Source organism: the organism of the source record quoted next, unplaced genomic scaffold, assembly GCF_019419815.1.
Source record: "Pyrus x bretschneideri cultivar Hongxiangsu unplaced genomic scaffold, Pyrus_bretschneideri_v1 Contig100, whole genome shotgun sequence".
Taxonomy (NCBI): domain Eukaryota; kingdom Viridiplantae; phylum Streptophyta; class Magnoliopsida; order Rosales; family Rosaceae; genus Pyrus; species Pyrus x bretschneideri.
The window spans coordinates 1,006,216-1,022,990 of NW_025999392.1; the positions used below are offsets into that span (position 1 = coordinate 1,006,216).

General features: G+C 38.1%; 1 protein-coding gene across 1 annotated transcript; it reads left to right on the forward strand.

Annotated features, from left to right (window-relative positions):
- Window positions 1-11,447: 11,447 nt before the first annotated feature.
- Window positions 11,448-14,942, forward strand: LOC103938075 (lysM domain-containing GPI-anchored protein 1). Its single transcript, XM_009348078.3, has 5 exons — window positions 11,448-12,551; window positions 13,509-13,626; window positions 13,714-13,875; window positions 13,979-14,010; window positions 14,385-14,942. The coding sequence occupies exons 1-5, from the start codon at window positions 11,882-11,884 to the stop codon at window positions 14,657-14,659; spliced, it is 1,257 nt and encodes a 418-aa protein (XP_009346353.2). The 5' UTR covers window positions 11,448-11,881; the 3' UTR covers window positions 14,660-14,942.
- Window positions 14,943-16,775: the final 1,833 nt, after the last annotated feature.

Consider the following 16,775-nt stretch of genomic DNA (forward strand, 5'->3'; position numbering starts at 1 on the left):
TCGGTGAAATAAATTGGGCTTTGTTCATTGTCATGTCTAATTTCAAATATATAAGAAGACTTTTAAAAATGTGTAATGGATTGAGGGAAAGCAAGAGCCAAAGTGAGGCTCACGAACTGCAGTTTTCTAGAAATCAAAGTTGCAGTGGTAAGAAAATAGAAAATTAACTAATTTGAGCTAACCTTTTGTACCAATTGAAGAGCACACCAGGCACACTCTATGCTCCCCTCTTTCCATTTTCTTACTTTTCCCTCTCCAAAACCTCTTGCTCTCCTTTAGTTTTTCTATGAGAGTTAAAAATATTCTCTAACCCCATCATTACATCTCTATTTTAGAATGCTTACTCACCCCTCTAGACTACCCACATCACCCCAAAATTTATGAACAAAATCATATTCTCTTGGTTCCCCACCGTGTGACGGTTGGGAATAAGAGGAAAAGTTTGGGATGTCTGCATGTATAGCTCATCCTTTGTCTTTTTTTTTTTTTTTTTTTTACTTATTTAATATTTAAAAGCTAAAATAATTTTACTCCTATAATTTACATATGTATATATATATTCCAAGTGTTACAGTAGAATATGGTATTTTGTGCTCAAAGAGGCAAGCACAAATACAATCTCTTTTTGTGTCTCACTTTTGACAAAGGCTTTCCATTAGGTGGACAGGTGTATGGTGGAAAATGAGCATAATTTACATGTTGGTGGTTGACAGGGTATTGTTTTGTCCTACTTGGGTATGCCTATCCTGACCAGGGCCGGCCCTAAGGGGTGCTAGGCGTGCAAGCGCTCAAGGCCCCCAATTTAGAGACCCATGAATTTTAATAACCTTTATAAGGTACTACATATAGAATGAGTGTGAACATAATTCACAAGGTTGTCTTAGGGGAGTTGTCAAGTGCTAGTACTTGCATGTAATTATGCGCGAGTTCGGCTCCGTATGAAACCATTTTGGGCCTTTTTGAGCTACATTAATTTTTTTTTTTTTTTTTTTTTAATATTTGTAGTTTAATTTTTTATCATTATAAGAGATAACTTTTGATAATAAATCTATTGGTATATCATAACTAATTAAAATCCTTAAAAGTTTGAAGATATAATCTTTTAAAGCCCCCATTTCCACATATATCATGACACATCCCAACCAGGAATGTTCACCTAGACTCCGAATCAAGTTATGCTGGCAGATGATGAAGCCATAAAGTGTGGTGATGTGAAAAATGTGGGTAAATTTAAACCTAAAAGTGACTAAATGCAAAAGTCACATGTGAGTGGGATTGAACCCATTTCACACGTAATGTTAGAGTATAAGTAAAGTACAGTAAAAGTAGGATAAGAATTATACCATCGAAGGTAATCTTTTATAACAACATTTGCCAAGAATCCTGGTCGACATAAAAACTCTTCCACTATAACTTGGAGGGGCGAACAACAAGGGTGAGTGTGCCCAAAAATAAAGCTTTGTAAAACCTTTTCGAAAACGTAATAAACCTTCGCCATAAAATAAGTATAGTTTCCAAAAATAGCATACTACGTATAGTATGGAAATACTTACTGTAAAACGTAATATCTCGAGAATGCAATACTTCACAATATTTCGTAAATAAACACATAATAATCGGTAATCATAATAACTCCAATAAACAAACATATCATATGAGTGCTCATCGACATATGCTGACACACGAGTTCATGCAGAAATATTTTGACATGAACATGATTGAGTGTAATAATAATTAATGCTCTAGTACTACAATCACGTGAAGACTGGTGCTATGCACATCACATACAAGTCCTAATTCCCTATAGCAATCTAGGACAGGACTGACACCTACAATGGATCCAAAGTAAGCATACGGTGTGATGCGAACATACACGTGAAGACTTGGCCTGGCCCGGGATGAGTACCAACACCAGTGTAGCACATGATGAGCAAATAACATAAATATGATATTGCAGCAGTAAATTGATAATTCTAGTCAACATAATATTATTCATGGTCCTAAATATAATTAAGGCATCCCATAATAGTACGCATACCTATGCATCTCGTAGGATTTAGAATAATTTCATAATTCTCAACATTACGACCTTTCTTATAAACGTTAAATTAATTATGGAATCACGTAGAAAATGCATTGTATATATATGTATATGTGTGTGTGTGTGTGTGTGTGTGTGTGTGTGTGTGTGTTGATGTGTTATAAACTAACACTCAAATTAAACCCTCTTATTGACAATTGTAGTAAAGATGTAAGTAGGGATCGTTTTAGGTCGGGGATTAGGAGGGATTGCTAATCTACTTAAAACTGACTCAAAAACACATAACTAGACTGAGAAACACTAACTAGACACTAAAAACTCAAAACACTAAATTGGACAGATTTGAACACGTTTCTAACTAATCTAACACACTTAATTAAAGAGGGGATTGATTTGGACGAAATTAAAGTAAAAACAAACATATTTAAAGACTCTAAACAATTTGGACGAAATTGGGTGAAATATGGGTGAATGGCTAGTTAGAGGGTTCATCTCCACACATGACACATATGCATACAAATCAATTTTCAGTTATTATTCCTATATACCATGAATGACAATGCCCCAAATTAACCGTGAACTGCACAAATTAACTCTCAGATTTTCCTAATTTCTTTAAATTGGATGGATAACACATCGGCAACCAAATTAATTTTCAATAGTTCCCTACATGAACAGCATAATAAAGATACAATCAAAGATCATTAAGCTTTGTGAAAATCATAAGCATTGACATGACATTCATAAATATGAACTGCATGATACTTCTGCCATGGATTTACTTAACACGATTGTGACTAGCAACCTCCACTACTTATAAATATAAGTTCATAATGATTAGGTGAAATTCCCTTATATTTTAGCATCAAATTCATGCATGTAAACTAAGTATGCATCCTTAATCAACATACAAGAATAAGTTATCAATCAAACAGATAAGTAAATCACATTCATGTTTTACGAATCAATAATTGGAGGAAATCAATTCATATCACATACATGTTCATGGCTTTGAATCCACCTCTAGCTAAAATGATTTTAGCTCCTCATGTTTGCACTTAAACAAAGATAAATTAAATTAAACATTGAAAACAAAAGATAGAATACATCTAGAAACATTCCAGCAATCCAAGCTTGAATGGCAGGACACAGCTCCAAGGGTCTCCTCTCCTTTCTCCTTGCAAAGTTGCGGCACAATGAGAGATTTCTGTGTATGATGGATGTGTGTTGTGAATTATGATGAGAGATGGGTCATGGTTGGTTTATGCGGCAGAATGTAATATTTATAGGGCTAAAACACACGGCATAGAGTCATTGTTTTGGAGAAGAATTAAACAGTCCAAATCCACAAGGAAAAGGCCATCTAGAAATCAGAAATGAAAGAGAATAGGGATAGGGGGTGCGACAGATTCAGGCTTCTAAAAAGGGATAGGTCTTCTAGAAACTGATATTTAGGTGATTTAATGTGAAGAGGAGTCCCCTTGACAGCTGGAATTAAGGTAGCAAAAGATTAGGATAGGATAAGATAAGATAAGGTTGGATAAGGTTTGGATAAGATAAGGTAATTTGGATAATGTTTCCTTCTTTATAGCTGATTCCTTATCTTCCAAGTCTTCAATTTAATTCTTCCAGATGTTAAGCACATTCCTAGCCTCTTTTGTACTTCAAATTTGTCCATCCACCTCGCTCCACGCATGTGTTATCCATTCCAAGCCCAAAACTCCTCTAAAATGCTCCAAATTTCACTTTCTTGCCAACTTTGTCATTTGAACCTGAAAACACACGAAAATAGCTTAAACACACTCTAATAAGTAGAAATTAGCTATGTAAATGCAAGAAAACAAGCTAAGTTGTATAAATATGCTCTTATCATGTATGTGTGTGTGTGTGTATGGAAATTAAACAAATATATATACAATATAAAAGAAAAGACTCACTCACAAATATTTCGGAGATCGCAGTCGTTCGAACTAGGAAAGTCGAAGTTTTCAATAATAATTGCACCTAAGCATAATAGGGGACCCTTTAGTAAAACTCAACTAAAACGATTAAATTTGGGAAAATAGAGCGCATATTTGGAATCACGGTGTCGAAATACCTTAAGGAGAGTCCCGAATAAATTTTATAAAAAGTCAACAAAAGTCAATGGTCAACCAAAAAGTCAATCGAGCTGCCTTAACGGTCAACTACGTTAAAACTTTGGAATTTCATTAAATAGATGCCAAAAATGGACTCCGATAATTGAAATTAGCCAAGAAAGGTTTCTGAATTTTTTTTGAAAAAATCAACTAACGGTCAACAGTTAACTTTAATGGAATATTCCATCATCAGACAAAATATTCTGTTAAAGTTAACTGGGAGTTAACAAAATATTCCAAGGAAATATTCCCTTAAGATTCCTAAATGGGTCCGGGTCGGCTGGTTCGAATCTGGGTTCGGATTCGGGTTTGGGCTTTTTTTTATCGGATCGAGTTGACCCGTTTGGGCTTGTGGGTTACACCGGCCGAACCCAACGAAGAAGAAGGCCGGATTCTGAAGGGATTTGGCCAGGAAACTTCTTGAGCTCCGTTTGAGCTCAAATCTAAATCATTTTTAATGAAACAAAAATCAAAATGAAGCTCATGAGGTACGTGTTTGGGTTAATATTTAAACTTTGGGCTTCAAAGGAAGGAAGCTCAAATGAGCTCAATAAAGAAGGGTAGCCTGAAAGCCTAGAGTCAAGCCTAGGTCATCCATCTCAAGACAAAATGATGGCCCCCTATTAATGCAAAGGCTAGGTGCTTACAAGAGAAGTGACAACCAATGGAAATCCACCTACTCTCGGCCCAAAAGTACTTTTGGATGGCAGAACATGTAAAAATGCTAATGATTCACTACCCTTCAGTTACTTTCGGGCAAGAACAAAAACATCACAGTTGGGTTAATTCGTCTATAAAAGGAGGAAGAAGACCCAGAGACAAGGACACTCAACCCATCAAACAAACAAACATACAACTTGTCTCTCAATCAAGCAAATACTTAGAAAGCTGCGCTTTGTCTAGATTCTGCACCCTTTTAGCCTTAGATTTCTTGTAGTAAGACATTTTTTGTCTATGTAAAAGCTCTGCTACCTTCCCCAAATGTTGTGATATCGATTCTCTTGTGTAAACTCATTTACCCATCATTCCTGTTTATTACTCAACCCTTTGTAACTACAAAGAGAAGAGATTGTAAGACAATTTAACCTTGCCCGGCAAGGTGAAATCTTGCCTGACTCTTTCTGTTTTTGCCTTTCGATTAGATTTGGTGTTATAATGTATCCCTCAGTATATATGCTAGTCATTTTTGGTCTCTTAACGTTCCAAAGTTCTATTAACTCTCAGATCTGGTTCACTTAGTACTTTTACTATCGTAAAAGTAAATGAAACTGATGTCTTGATCAGATCTAAACCCCATACCCTTTAAAGCATACAAGATAAACAAAAGTCCTTGATCTCAATGCATAGAAAAGAACTTAATGTGGACTTAACCCATCCACGACAATCCTTTGATGATAAGAAGTCAGAATAACTTGGGGCGTAAATAATCGACTTAAATACACTCATTCTACATTTTCCATACAAAGATGGCAGTGGCACGCCTCAACACTTAATTAGTTTTGATTGCGAGCCTCACGGCCTACACATAAGGCCCGACAAAGGCACCTTTTAGAACTAACTCTGTCCTCTTCTTCCAGCTCGACAAGTGAGCGAGAGCCCGACAAGCGAGTGAGAGCCCGACAGCCAATCAAAGTGCCAACTCCTCGGGGAGCTGTGTGCTCGAGCCAGGGACCCTTCCCAGCAAAATATAGTGTTGGGTCATGACCAGAGTTGGCTGGAAATGGCCTGCAAAACTCAGGCTCCTCGCCAAAAAAATGGGGAAAAACATCCCCACGTGGTTTATGTCCTTGAACCTTACAAACATAGGCCTATTACCTCAAAATCTTTCAAAAAAGATGAAAAAAGGCAAGAGATGGGGTTCCCAAGGCCTACCTTGGTCGGAAAATCGTGAAGTCTCGCTGATAAATATAGAGGTCGAGTTCTCGGGTTCGAGTTTGCCATCTGGTTCTCGACTTCTGTACTTGGACGTTGGTAAGCTTGATGAGTAGTGAGGCTAGATGGTGGTGATGTGACTTGCCGTGGAAATGGTGGCACAGTGAGGATCTCGGCCTCACAGTCATTTGGTGTTTATAGAGGTGAGAGAGACGACAAAGAGGTTGAGGGAGCGAGGTGCAAAATGAGTAACAGGGAGGGATATGAGGTGGTGGTCTGGTAGTTAGCTCACTGTCAAGCAGTGAGTGCAAAGAGAAAGAAGAGAGATTAAAGAAAGAGAAAAGTAAAGGAGGAGAGAGATCACAGAAGGTTGGGGAAAACGGGACACGGGGACAAGGGATGAGTGGTGTGGGCTCTCCTTGGCACATTGTCCAAAGCCAGACAAAACAAAAAAATATATGTCGCGACATGAAAGTACCAAAATACCCTTGGTACTGAATGTACTATCGAGTACTTCGAGGTAAAATTATAGTTCATACACGTCACGAAATGACGATTAACAAAAGTCAACAATCTCTCCTTAAGGGGCATTTTCATCAATTCACACTATCAAAATTATAAAAACTATAAAATTAGGGACGGGTTGTTACATATCATCATTTAATCAAATACATGTCATTCGTTTATGCATGTACTGATTATCAACAAAATGAGGTATGCACTTGACATTAATAGGTTGTCGTAGACGTCAAACTGGACAGTTCGTTGTGGAATTCGTTGTTGTAACATTTGACGGAATCAACGAATATGATATTTGAGATTTAGTTTCAACCTAACTCCGTGATGTCGCCAATCCCCCATTCTCAATGATGCAGAACTTAATCAAATGCAAAAGAAATAAAATGTATCGAGCAATTGTGTTTGAAAACTTCCATAGAAAAACTAGTTATGTAACGAGCAACCTTGTTTACAATGTATTAATTTTCAATGACCACTTCTTTGCAAATTGTGCTATTTTCTTATTTAATGTCGCACAACACCTTTTGGACAGAAGAATAGACAGATGACCATAGGACATAATTTTTTGTTCTATGGCACTGTTTGTGTCCATTTTTTATACTAAGCACAATAGGTGCTGCCTTTTATTGAATGGGCAGTGTTCCACTCTATTAGCGTTGACAGAGACATAAACTCCTCTCTTCATTTGTGCCCTTTTTTTTTTTTTTTTTTTTTTTTTTTGGGTCAAATGAACATTTCATTCAAACAAACAGAGGAAATACAGGGAAACGAAACAAGGCCCAAAAACATAGATTAGGCTCAGACAAAAGCAAAGCCCAAAAAACAACAAACCGTAGCAGCCAAGAAACTATTGAAGTCATCATCACCAACGCTGCACTAGTGAACCAAACGGATGAATAGACATTTCCATATTGGAGAGTTCATTTGAGTGCTAGTGGCCTATTGTTAAAGCAAAGGTGGGAGTACAATGATCCTAAATAACTAGTGCTTCTTAAAAGAAGCATATAACTGGTGTTTTTTGCAAGAAACATTTTTTTGAAATTGAAAAATATTTTATCTAGTTACGCTTTTAATCATTTTAAAACTATTTACAAACAAGCCCATAATCTTTGTCTTACCAAGAATGTAACTGATAGGAGCATATTTAGGCGACTTAGCTAGCTTATTCTTGTGCATTTGTGCTATTATTTCTTAGTTAATGTCGTATTTCAACTCATTTTCGTGTGTTTGTAGGTCCTAAGGGTTAAAGTACCAAGAAAGTGCATTTTGGTGCATTTTGGAGCAATTTTGGACACTATAGCTTGCATATGGGCCAACATGGATGGACGAATTTGGAGTTCAAGAGGCTAGAAATATGATGAGAAGAGGAAGGAACTAAGCTCAAGACAAAGTGGATAAGGAAGTAGCTCAAAAGAGGAAACCTTATCCAAAACCTTATCTAAAACCTTATCCAACATTATCCAAAACCTTATCTCATCTTATCCTATCCTAACCTTATCATGTCTTAATCCTAGGTGCAAGGGGACCTAAATAGATATTTCTAGAACCTATTTCTAGAAGCATTCTCTTCTAGAAGCCCCAAATCAGCCACAAAACTCATTCTTTCTAGAAACCCTACAAAGGTGGCGCCTAATCCCTTCTAGAAGGCCTTGCCTTGCCTTGCAAGCCATTCCACCCTTTCTTCCATGTGTGCCGCACCTTTCTAGGCCCTATCCCTTTTGGATTCTGATTTCTAGGGCCTCATTCCTTATGGATTTGGGTTACACAAATCCTTGTATGAAACTAAGTGGGCCAAACCCCCTCCTAGGTGGATTTGATCACCTATTGCCGAACCCTAGGGCCCTAATCCACTAAATCTGTTAAGTGTAACCCTAATCTAGTTAATCCTAGGACTATATAAACATAAAATCAGCCACAAATTCGCACCACCCCTTATGCTATACAGAAAACACCTTGTCGCAACCCCTATTCTCCATTTTCCTTCATTCATTCACTCCCTACACCTCCATACACCACCTGCCGCACCCTACCGCCATAATCAGCCATCCTTCATCCCTCTAAACAAGAACAAACCATTCACAACCCCCAAAACCACCACCCACACCAAGTGCCGCAGCAAGGAAGAAGGAGGAAAGCCCTAGCCGTGCATCAAGTTCATCCTGGAATTGCTGAAACGTTTAGATGTAATCTTTCTTGTGTTTTCAATATTTAATTTCAAGAATCTTTGCTTTGTGAGTATGAGGAACTAATCCCCTTTTTGGCTAGGGGGAATTTCAAAACCATGGCTATATTTGCATTATGATTTGATTACTTTCAGTTGTGATTTCATGAATTGTGAATTCAATTTACTTATCTATTTGAATTAAAACTTGTTTATGTATATGAATTGAGAGTGCACGCTTAATTTGCATGCATAAATCTGATGCTAGGGTATAAGGAAACTTCACCTAATCGTTAGGAACTTATATTCATGAGTAGTTAAGATTGTTGGTCACAATCATGTTAAGTAAATTCTTGGCATAAGTATCATGCGCTTTCATAGTTACGAATGCCTCGTCAACACTTATGATTTCCATAGAATCTAATGATCTTTGATTGTTTTTCTATTATGCGCTTTCATATAGAGAACTTTTGAGGAATAATTTGATTGCAATGCGCTAATTCCATTCAATTCAATGACCTAAGGGAAATCTGAGAGTTAATTTAAGCGTACCTAATTAACTTGGGGTGTTGAGGTTCATGATTCATTGAATAAGCAACTGGAGATTGTTATGTATGCAAGTATGCCATGTGTGGAGAAAAACCTCTTAGCTAGCCCATCATCCTCTTAATTCAATCAATTTCGTCCAAATCTGCCTAGTTCAATTTCTTGTTTTGTTTGTTTTATTTTCGTCCAAAACTAAATCCCCATTTGTTTTAGAGTGTCCAAATAGTTAAAATATGTTTTAGATTGTGTTTTTGAGTGTTTTGAGTCAAGTTAGAACTAATTTTCGTCCAATTTGGTGTTTAGAGTCAAATATGCCCAGTTTGTGTTTTTTAGGCAGTTTTGAGTGTTTTTAGCTTATTTTGAGTCTTGTGAACTTGTTTTGAGTCTTTTAAGTTGAGTTAAGTGTTTTAAAGGTTAATTTTATCTATTTGAGTCAGTTTTAAGTGTTTAGCAATCCCTCCTAATCCCCGGTTTAAGAACGATCCCTACTTACTTAGATGCTACAATTGTCAAAAGAGGGTTAATTTGTATGTTAAGTTAATTTTCGCATCAGTAACTGAAAGGGCATTTGGATTGTTAAGAAAACGAATGAGGAGTATACCTTTTTCAACCTCAAAATAAAAATTAGAATCAGTAATGCATGTAGTGTATCTAATAATTTCATTCTAATCGAGAAAGCTGGTGATCTTGTTTTAAAAGTTCACGGATTAAAGTTTCAACCTTTCGTGGATTAAGAAATATTGAATCAAACAAGCGAAGGACTCTCTCAAAATTGAACTCTCGACTTGTCATTACCTTATGCTTTTGGCACAATTAATGTGCCAACATTATAAAAAATTAAGCAAAAAAGTACATGCAAAATCTCACTTTTAAGAGAAACTCCACCTGGACCATTAGCCCGATGGACTGGTGACTTCCCCATCCCAATCGCCCCAGCTGCAAGCTCTAACCCATGCGGGCGTATGGGCTAAGGGGGGCCCGAGCGAGAGGCCCGGCTCGAATTGGTGGCCCGAGAGCCTGAGGGCTGTGTGATGTGTGGCTGATGTTAGGGTGATCCGGCTTGAATTCATCCGTTTTCCCTTGTCGAAATCTGGAAAAAGAATGGGATGCATACAGGGAATTAAGCCCTTGAATTAAACCACAAGAATTGCAACACAACATGATTTAAAGCTCAAGAACACAAGATAATGATAGAAACATCACCTGGGTTTGAGATTGAGAGCTCAAGCTCTCGGCTTCAATGGCAGGACCTTGCACCATGCACCGATGCCGCATGCAAGGTCATGGTTGGGTTCCTTGAGTTCCAGGGATTCCAAAAATATTATTTTGAGCTTGATTTGTTGAAGGTTTGAAGAGGAAGGAGAGAGAGAGAGAGAGAGAGAGAGAGAGAGAGAGAGAGAGAGAGAGAGAAACCGATCAAATGAGGGGAAAAAGGGAAAATGTGATGGGGATGTCTGATGGATTGGGTGAGGAAAAAAAACTAATATTTTATTATCTATTGCCATGACTATTCAGTTTAAGGATAGAGATCCAAAAGGTAATTACTGTTCATTAAAAAGAGTTATTGTTCACTGGGTGAATTGAATAATTAGTTGCCTTAGAAAGCGTTTGCAACGTTGGAGTTGCTCTAAAAGAACTCAACATTTCTCGTCAAACAATGGATGGCAACGTTCTGACTATGTTCGAACGTTATTTAATTAGATTAAAATTTTAATAATTCCGATTGGGCGACCCATATGATATGGGTTGTGCATCCGACCCACGGGCTGAACTTTCAAGTCCCAGGTCTTAGAATTCAATATATAAACACGCAAGTCGCAAGTCGTGGATTGAGAACGACTCTTCCATCCAATGAAGCGAAAGCGTGAGAGACACTCTCTAATATGCGCGTGGGATATTATATACAGTATTCAGGTCCAACCCAACCAGGTATTCTCACCCGCACGTCTGAAAGCAAAACCCTACAGTACATGACTGTGGGGTACACTTGGATGCCCATAAATCTCAAAAGGAAAGATGAAATTACCAGAACACCACAATCCTAGGATACGACGTCGGATAACGCGGAAACATGTGCGAGAAATGGTATGTTTGACGAGGACAAATTGGTCCAAACGGAAAAGTTGTTGTCCCCAAGCTCAAGCATCTGACTGGTGTCTGCACGCTGCACACTGCACACTTCACTCTATGCAAAATGCAAAAACAATTTTCTGCTCACTCTCTCTCTCTAGCTTTCAAAACTACTTTCCCTTTCTCCCCCCTCTCTCTCCTCACTTTTTCTCTCTCTAAAGATTCATAGGAATCAAATCATCAAAACCCTAACCACCCAGAAGCCAGAATCCATAAACTCATCTGGAAACCTGAAAATTTTGAGCTCCAAACCCAGCATTATGCTCTCCAGCTTCCGCCATTGAAAGAAAGAACCCATCTTTCTGTTTCTTCTGCTGGGTAGGAATAGAAGCTGCTGGGTAAGCAGAAAAAGCATTAAAAACCCAGAAATTCTCCCAGTTTCAAACCCAAAAAACCTAGCCTTTTTACTGCATTGTTAAACCACAGATAAACCCTCTTTCCATTTTCCCCTATTTCGAGAAACAGTTTCCAAAAATGGCGATTCAAAAACCCTTTTGCAAAACCCAATTCTCCGTTTTTCTGCTAGTCCTAGCCAATGTGGCTGTTTTTGTCACCTCCAAGTCGACAATCGAGCCCTGCTCGAACGCCGACTCGTGCAATGCCTTGCTCGGCTACACCGTCTACACCGATCTCAAGGTCTCAGAGGTCGCCTCCCTCTTCCAGGTCGACCCAATCGCTCTCCTCACCGCCAATGCCATCGACATTTCGTACCCCGACGTCGAAAACCACATCCTCCCCTCCCAGCTCTTCCTCAAAGTCCCAATCATCTGCTCCTGCGTCGACGGGATTCGAAAGTCAGTGTCTACCCACTACAAGACCCGGCCTTCCGACACGCTGGCCTCCATTGCTGATTCGGTGTACTCCGGCTTGGTCTCGGCGGACCAGATTCGGGAGGCCAATTCGATTTCGGACCCTTCTGTGCTCGACGTGGGGCAAACCCTTGTGGTGCCTCTGCCCTGCACTTGCTTCAATGGGACTGATAATTCGCTGCCGGCTATCTACTTGTCTTATGTGGTGAACCCGGAGGATACACTGGCGGGGATTGCCGCCCGGTACTCGACTACCCTGACCGATTTGATGAATGTGAATGCCATGGGGAACACAGCTATTAAGGCTGCTGATATACTTGCAGTGCCATTACCAGGTAATCTGTAATTTTGCTTATCTTATCAAGTGTTTCGATAGTGGAAGCTAATTATTGGAATGTGTTTTTCTATGTTGAATTTTGGTATGCTAATTTGATTATGCTTTTGTTAATTAGTAATTAGTGAGTGATATGGTGTTTCTAACTGTGCTGTTTTGTTTTCAGTTTCAGTTGCTGCATTTGTTTTTTGTAACATTCTTCACCGTAGAGAATCGGAGTTCATAAAGTTTGTGCATTTTAATGTGTTTTAATTAGTTCAAACCAATAACCGCATCATATATTTTTGAGTTAGCTGACTGCCATAGCTATAATGTTTCTGTGAATCCTTGAGGCCCTTCTTATGGTTGGTTCTCGCGCAGATTTGGATATAGTTTTCATCTTTAAAATATTTCAAAATACTTTCGTGTTATAGGTCTCAGTAGATTGATTAAGAAACCATTATATAGTGAAGACATTACCGTTATATAGTTTTTGTCTTTAAAGTAAATCAAATGGTTGGTTCTCTTGCAGATGCAACTTGAGACGATACTGGTGCACTAGAAATATACGCAAGTGAAATAAATAAGAAACCATCATATAATGTAATTCTGTAAAAGTTTCACTTAAACAATTGACTACAAAGTCCTTAATTCACCATATAAATATCAAGGCAATTCTCGTAGAAAATCTTCAACCTTTCCTCGAGAATACTCTGTTGCTCGATTTCTGTCTTCTTTATGTAAGCAGTATGCTCAGAAAACAAACCAATCTTAAGCACCGCATTATCTTAACAAAAGTAACACCAAATTGATTTGGAAAAGAGGTCCTTTGAAAATGTTAGTCAGATAGGTGGTGAAACATGCCCCTCTGCTTCCTTTGGGCGCTGATAGTGTATTACTTGCAGATTCCGAAATGTTTGAATTTTGTTTATTTAATAGCCAGTTGGTAATGTTTGAATTTTGTTTGTCTTGGGTGCAGCTTGTGCATCAAACTTTCCTAAATCTGCTCAAGACTATGGCTTGATTGTGCCCAATGGTAGCTATGCCATTACAGCAAGCCACTGTTTACAATGCAGTTGTGGGCCTGGGAGTCTCAAGTAATTGAGTTTACTTCTATATGTACATGTTCTCCAACTTCTCCTGCGGGTTGAGTATTAATCACATAATCATGTTACTTTCTACAGCTTGTACTGCCAGCCTGCTTCATTAGCAGTTTCATGTTCGAGCATGCAATGTAGAAACAGTAACCTCATGGTCGGGAACGTTACAGTTCAGCAGAGTGGTGGTGGTTGCAATGTCACTTCTTGTAACTATGGTGGTTTTGTGAATGGAAGCATCGTCTCAACGTATGGTTATCCTTTATGCTTCTACCTTTTGACTCTTATTATAGCTGTTTCAAAATGTAGGATTTCTGTTTTAATGTCAATCTGATTTTGTCCTCCTCTGCAGGTTATCTAAATCTCTTCAGCCCCGTTGCCCAGGTAAAATTATAGATGCTAATATCTGTTGTGCTGCTTGGCTAAATTAGAAGGAACAAAACTATAGAAATTTATTGCACTTTTAGGTTTTTGGATATCATATATAATATGAATGCGTCTGTGTGAAACTGGTTCTCTTATTTCAAATTATGGACTCTATTATAAATAGTTGGTTGTCAAACAGTTACTGGTGTTATAAAGCATATTAGCAGATTGTATATTACTTTCAATTGAAATAAGATCATACCAGAAAATAGAAGGGTGATCACATTTTTCATTGCGATTTCTTTAACTGAAAAGAAAAAGGCTTCATGGAGCCAGAAATCGGGTTGTGATTAATTTGTTACTCAAGAACTCTATTTCAAAACACTATGCAGGTCCACAGAAATTTCCACCACTTATAGCCCCACCTACCTCAGTAATCCGTGACACAATGTTTGCACCCGCACCTGCTCCCGAGTCAGATGGTTCTATTGGTGGGATACCCAAGTCACCTTCAGTGTTACCCGGGGTGCGTCCAGCAGGATTGGCCCCTATAGGTGGCCCTGCTGGGATTGCTTCTGATGCCTGCTCACTGATCGATCCATTGGGCAATTTCCCAACCGCTGTTCTGCTACTTTTGTATGTCAAGTTCATGATTGCCATCTTATGATGATTTCCGTTTTGTGCTCTTGATCGTTGTTTCAGCATCGGATTCGTATTTATTTCTAGTGTTGAACTGATTTTGTGAATGTGGCGAACCGTCATTGGTGGGTTTTAATTAGTGATGGGTTTTGTTTTGCTCAACTATCGGATTATGCACTGTGAGTCAGTGTGTGTGAGGTAGTGGAAGTTGCCATCTCTGTAATCTATTCTTGTTGCCAATTTCTTGAGTCTCAGGATATTGTCTGGGCAGACCCCTTACTGGCATTTTTGTTATGATCTCTATTCTCTAATTCTGTCCCCAACTTAGAAGGATGTTATACTACTGACCATACATTTAAGCAAGAATTAACCTAAGTGCAGAAAACATTATTCGATCGGCGTTGTTTCACCAACGCCAAACATTATGGTTTCAGTGAAATCATATTTAGGTCACTCCGTTGGTTCAGTTTACGGTTTGAGCCATACAACTGGTCAAATGACGTATATTTGGTGCCTTATTAAACAGTATAATCATTTTGGCAATATGGCATATTTGTTCTTTCCATCCACATTTCTGTCAAATAAGATCTCTAGGGCCCCTCCTCTCGGCGTTATCAACTCCCAATGCGGAGGTTTCTAGCAAGTTTAACAAGCGTGGCGCTGTTTCACCAACTCCAAATTTTCGGCACGAGGTTTCTACCACGTTTATTCTCGGCTTCAAGTAAAAGTTGTTTAGATTTCGGATTCATTGCCATGGTAATGTAGGTGACGATAGTACGAATCAATTCCTCTAGAGTGGATAAATGACCCTACATAGACTCATTAAAGAAGACGGACGACACAAACAACGTAATCCAATACTCTTAAAAGCCGAATTTGTTCAAACAGGCTTCAGTCTTGATTGCCATAGCTCTGGTGCTACCTTTCTCCTGCTAAAATCCGAGAAAGCTCGTGAGCAATAAGAATGTTGTCAACAATATTGATGAGTCAATTTCATATTATATATTTTACCCTATTTTTAGTTTGTTTTGGTAATTATTTTGGTAGAATTTTGATACTTTGATTTATATTTCTAATATAGGACATCCGATTTTCTCCGGAGCAAAACATGAACAAACCAACGAATTTTGGAGTGAGTCAAATTGGAGGACGTTTGTGTGTCTCTTGACGTGTTCGTATCAAAATTTGGGATTTTTCTACCAAGTGGTTATTTTCTGGCGACGGAATAAATAAGCAGTGTGGAGTGTTGGAAAATGACATTTCTGGGCTTAAATTGCTTTTTGGGAGTTCGAGATAAACTCTGATAGGTTCGTGGCCTTCTGGAAAAATGTTCAGAATATTTCAAACCTTAAATCCAGCTGTATTGGGCCAGTTTTGGAGCAGTTTAAGGGTCCAAAACATGGCTGTTCAGATTTTAGGCTAATTTTATCATTTAATTTAGGGTTACGTTTCCTATTTTATTTTAGTTATTTAGTTTCCTAGTTCGATTGGAAGACCTTTTATTAGGAAGATTGAATTTCTGCTAGGATAAATAAGCTTGGCCGGCTTTATTCTTGGAATTGCTTCTTTTCCGTGCGTTCTTGAAGAGATGAAATTGCCAAGTGTAGAGATTTTCAGACTGTTTTCATTCTAGGTGTTTTCAATCTTTTATTATTTCAATAAAGAACTTTATGATTTTTATTATGAATATGCGTAACTAATTCTCTTTTTGCTAGGGTGAGGCAATAATATGTAGTTTCTCTTCAATTTACTTATGCTTATATGTATGCAGGTTTTCGAATTATTAATTATTGATTTAAACTATCTAATTATCTTAATACTTGATCACTATTAGGATGTTTAGAAAAGTAATTTGATGCAATTTTGGTCGGAGGTCAAACCCTGAAATTGACAAAGGCATCTTGTGATTAATATGTGCAAGTTCACTTAGGATGAACATCACGTCATAAGGGTTGCATGGTTTTTCAAAAAGTTTCACAGAACTTAATGAGTCATGCATGTTTAGATTTGATCTGAATACCACAGACGGATTGCATGTTTGATATACGCTCTATGTTGGGGGTCCAAGTAGGCATATATTAGGAAAACCTAACCTTCAAAATATGCATGTATAAGTCATAAGTAATTGAGTTGACTATATAGAA

Coding starts and splice junctions, on each gene's coding strand:
- LOC103938075 (XM_009348078.3), top strand. CDS start 11,882: ATGGCGATTCAAAAACCCTTTTGCAAAACCCAATTCTCCGTTTTTCTG. Junction 13,627..13,713: donor TGTGGGCCTGGGAGTCTCAA/GTAATTGAGTTT, acceptor TACTTTCTACAG/CTTGTACTGCCAGCCTGCTT. Junction 14,011..14,384: donor TCTTCAGCCCCGTTGCCCAG/GTAAAATTATAG, acceptor AACACTATGCAG/GTCCACAGAAATTTCCACCA.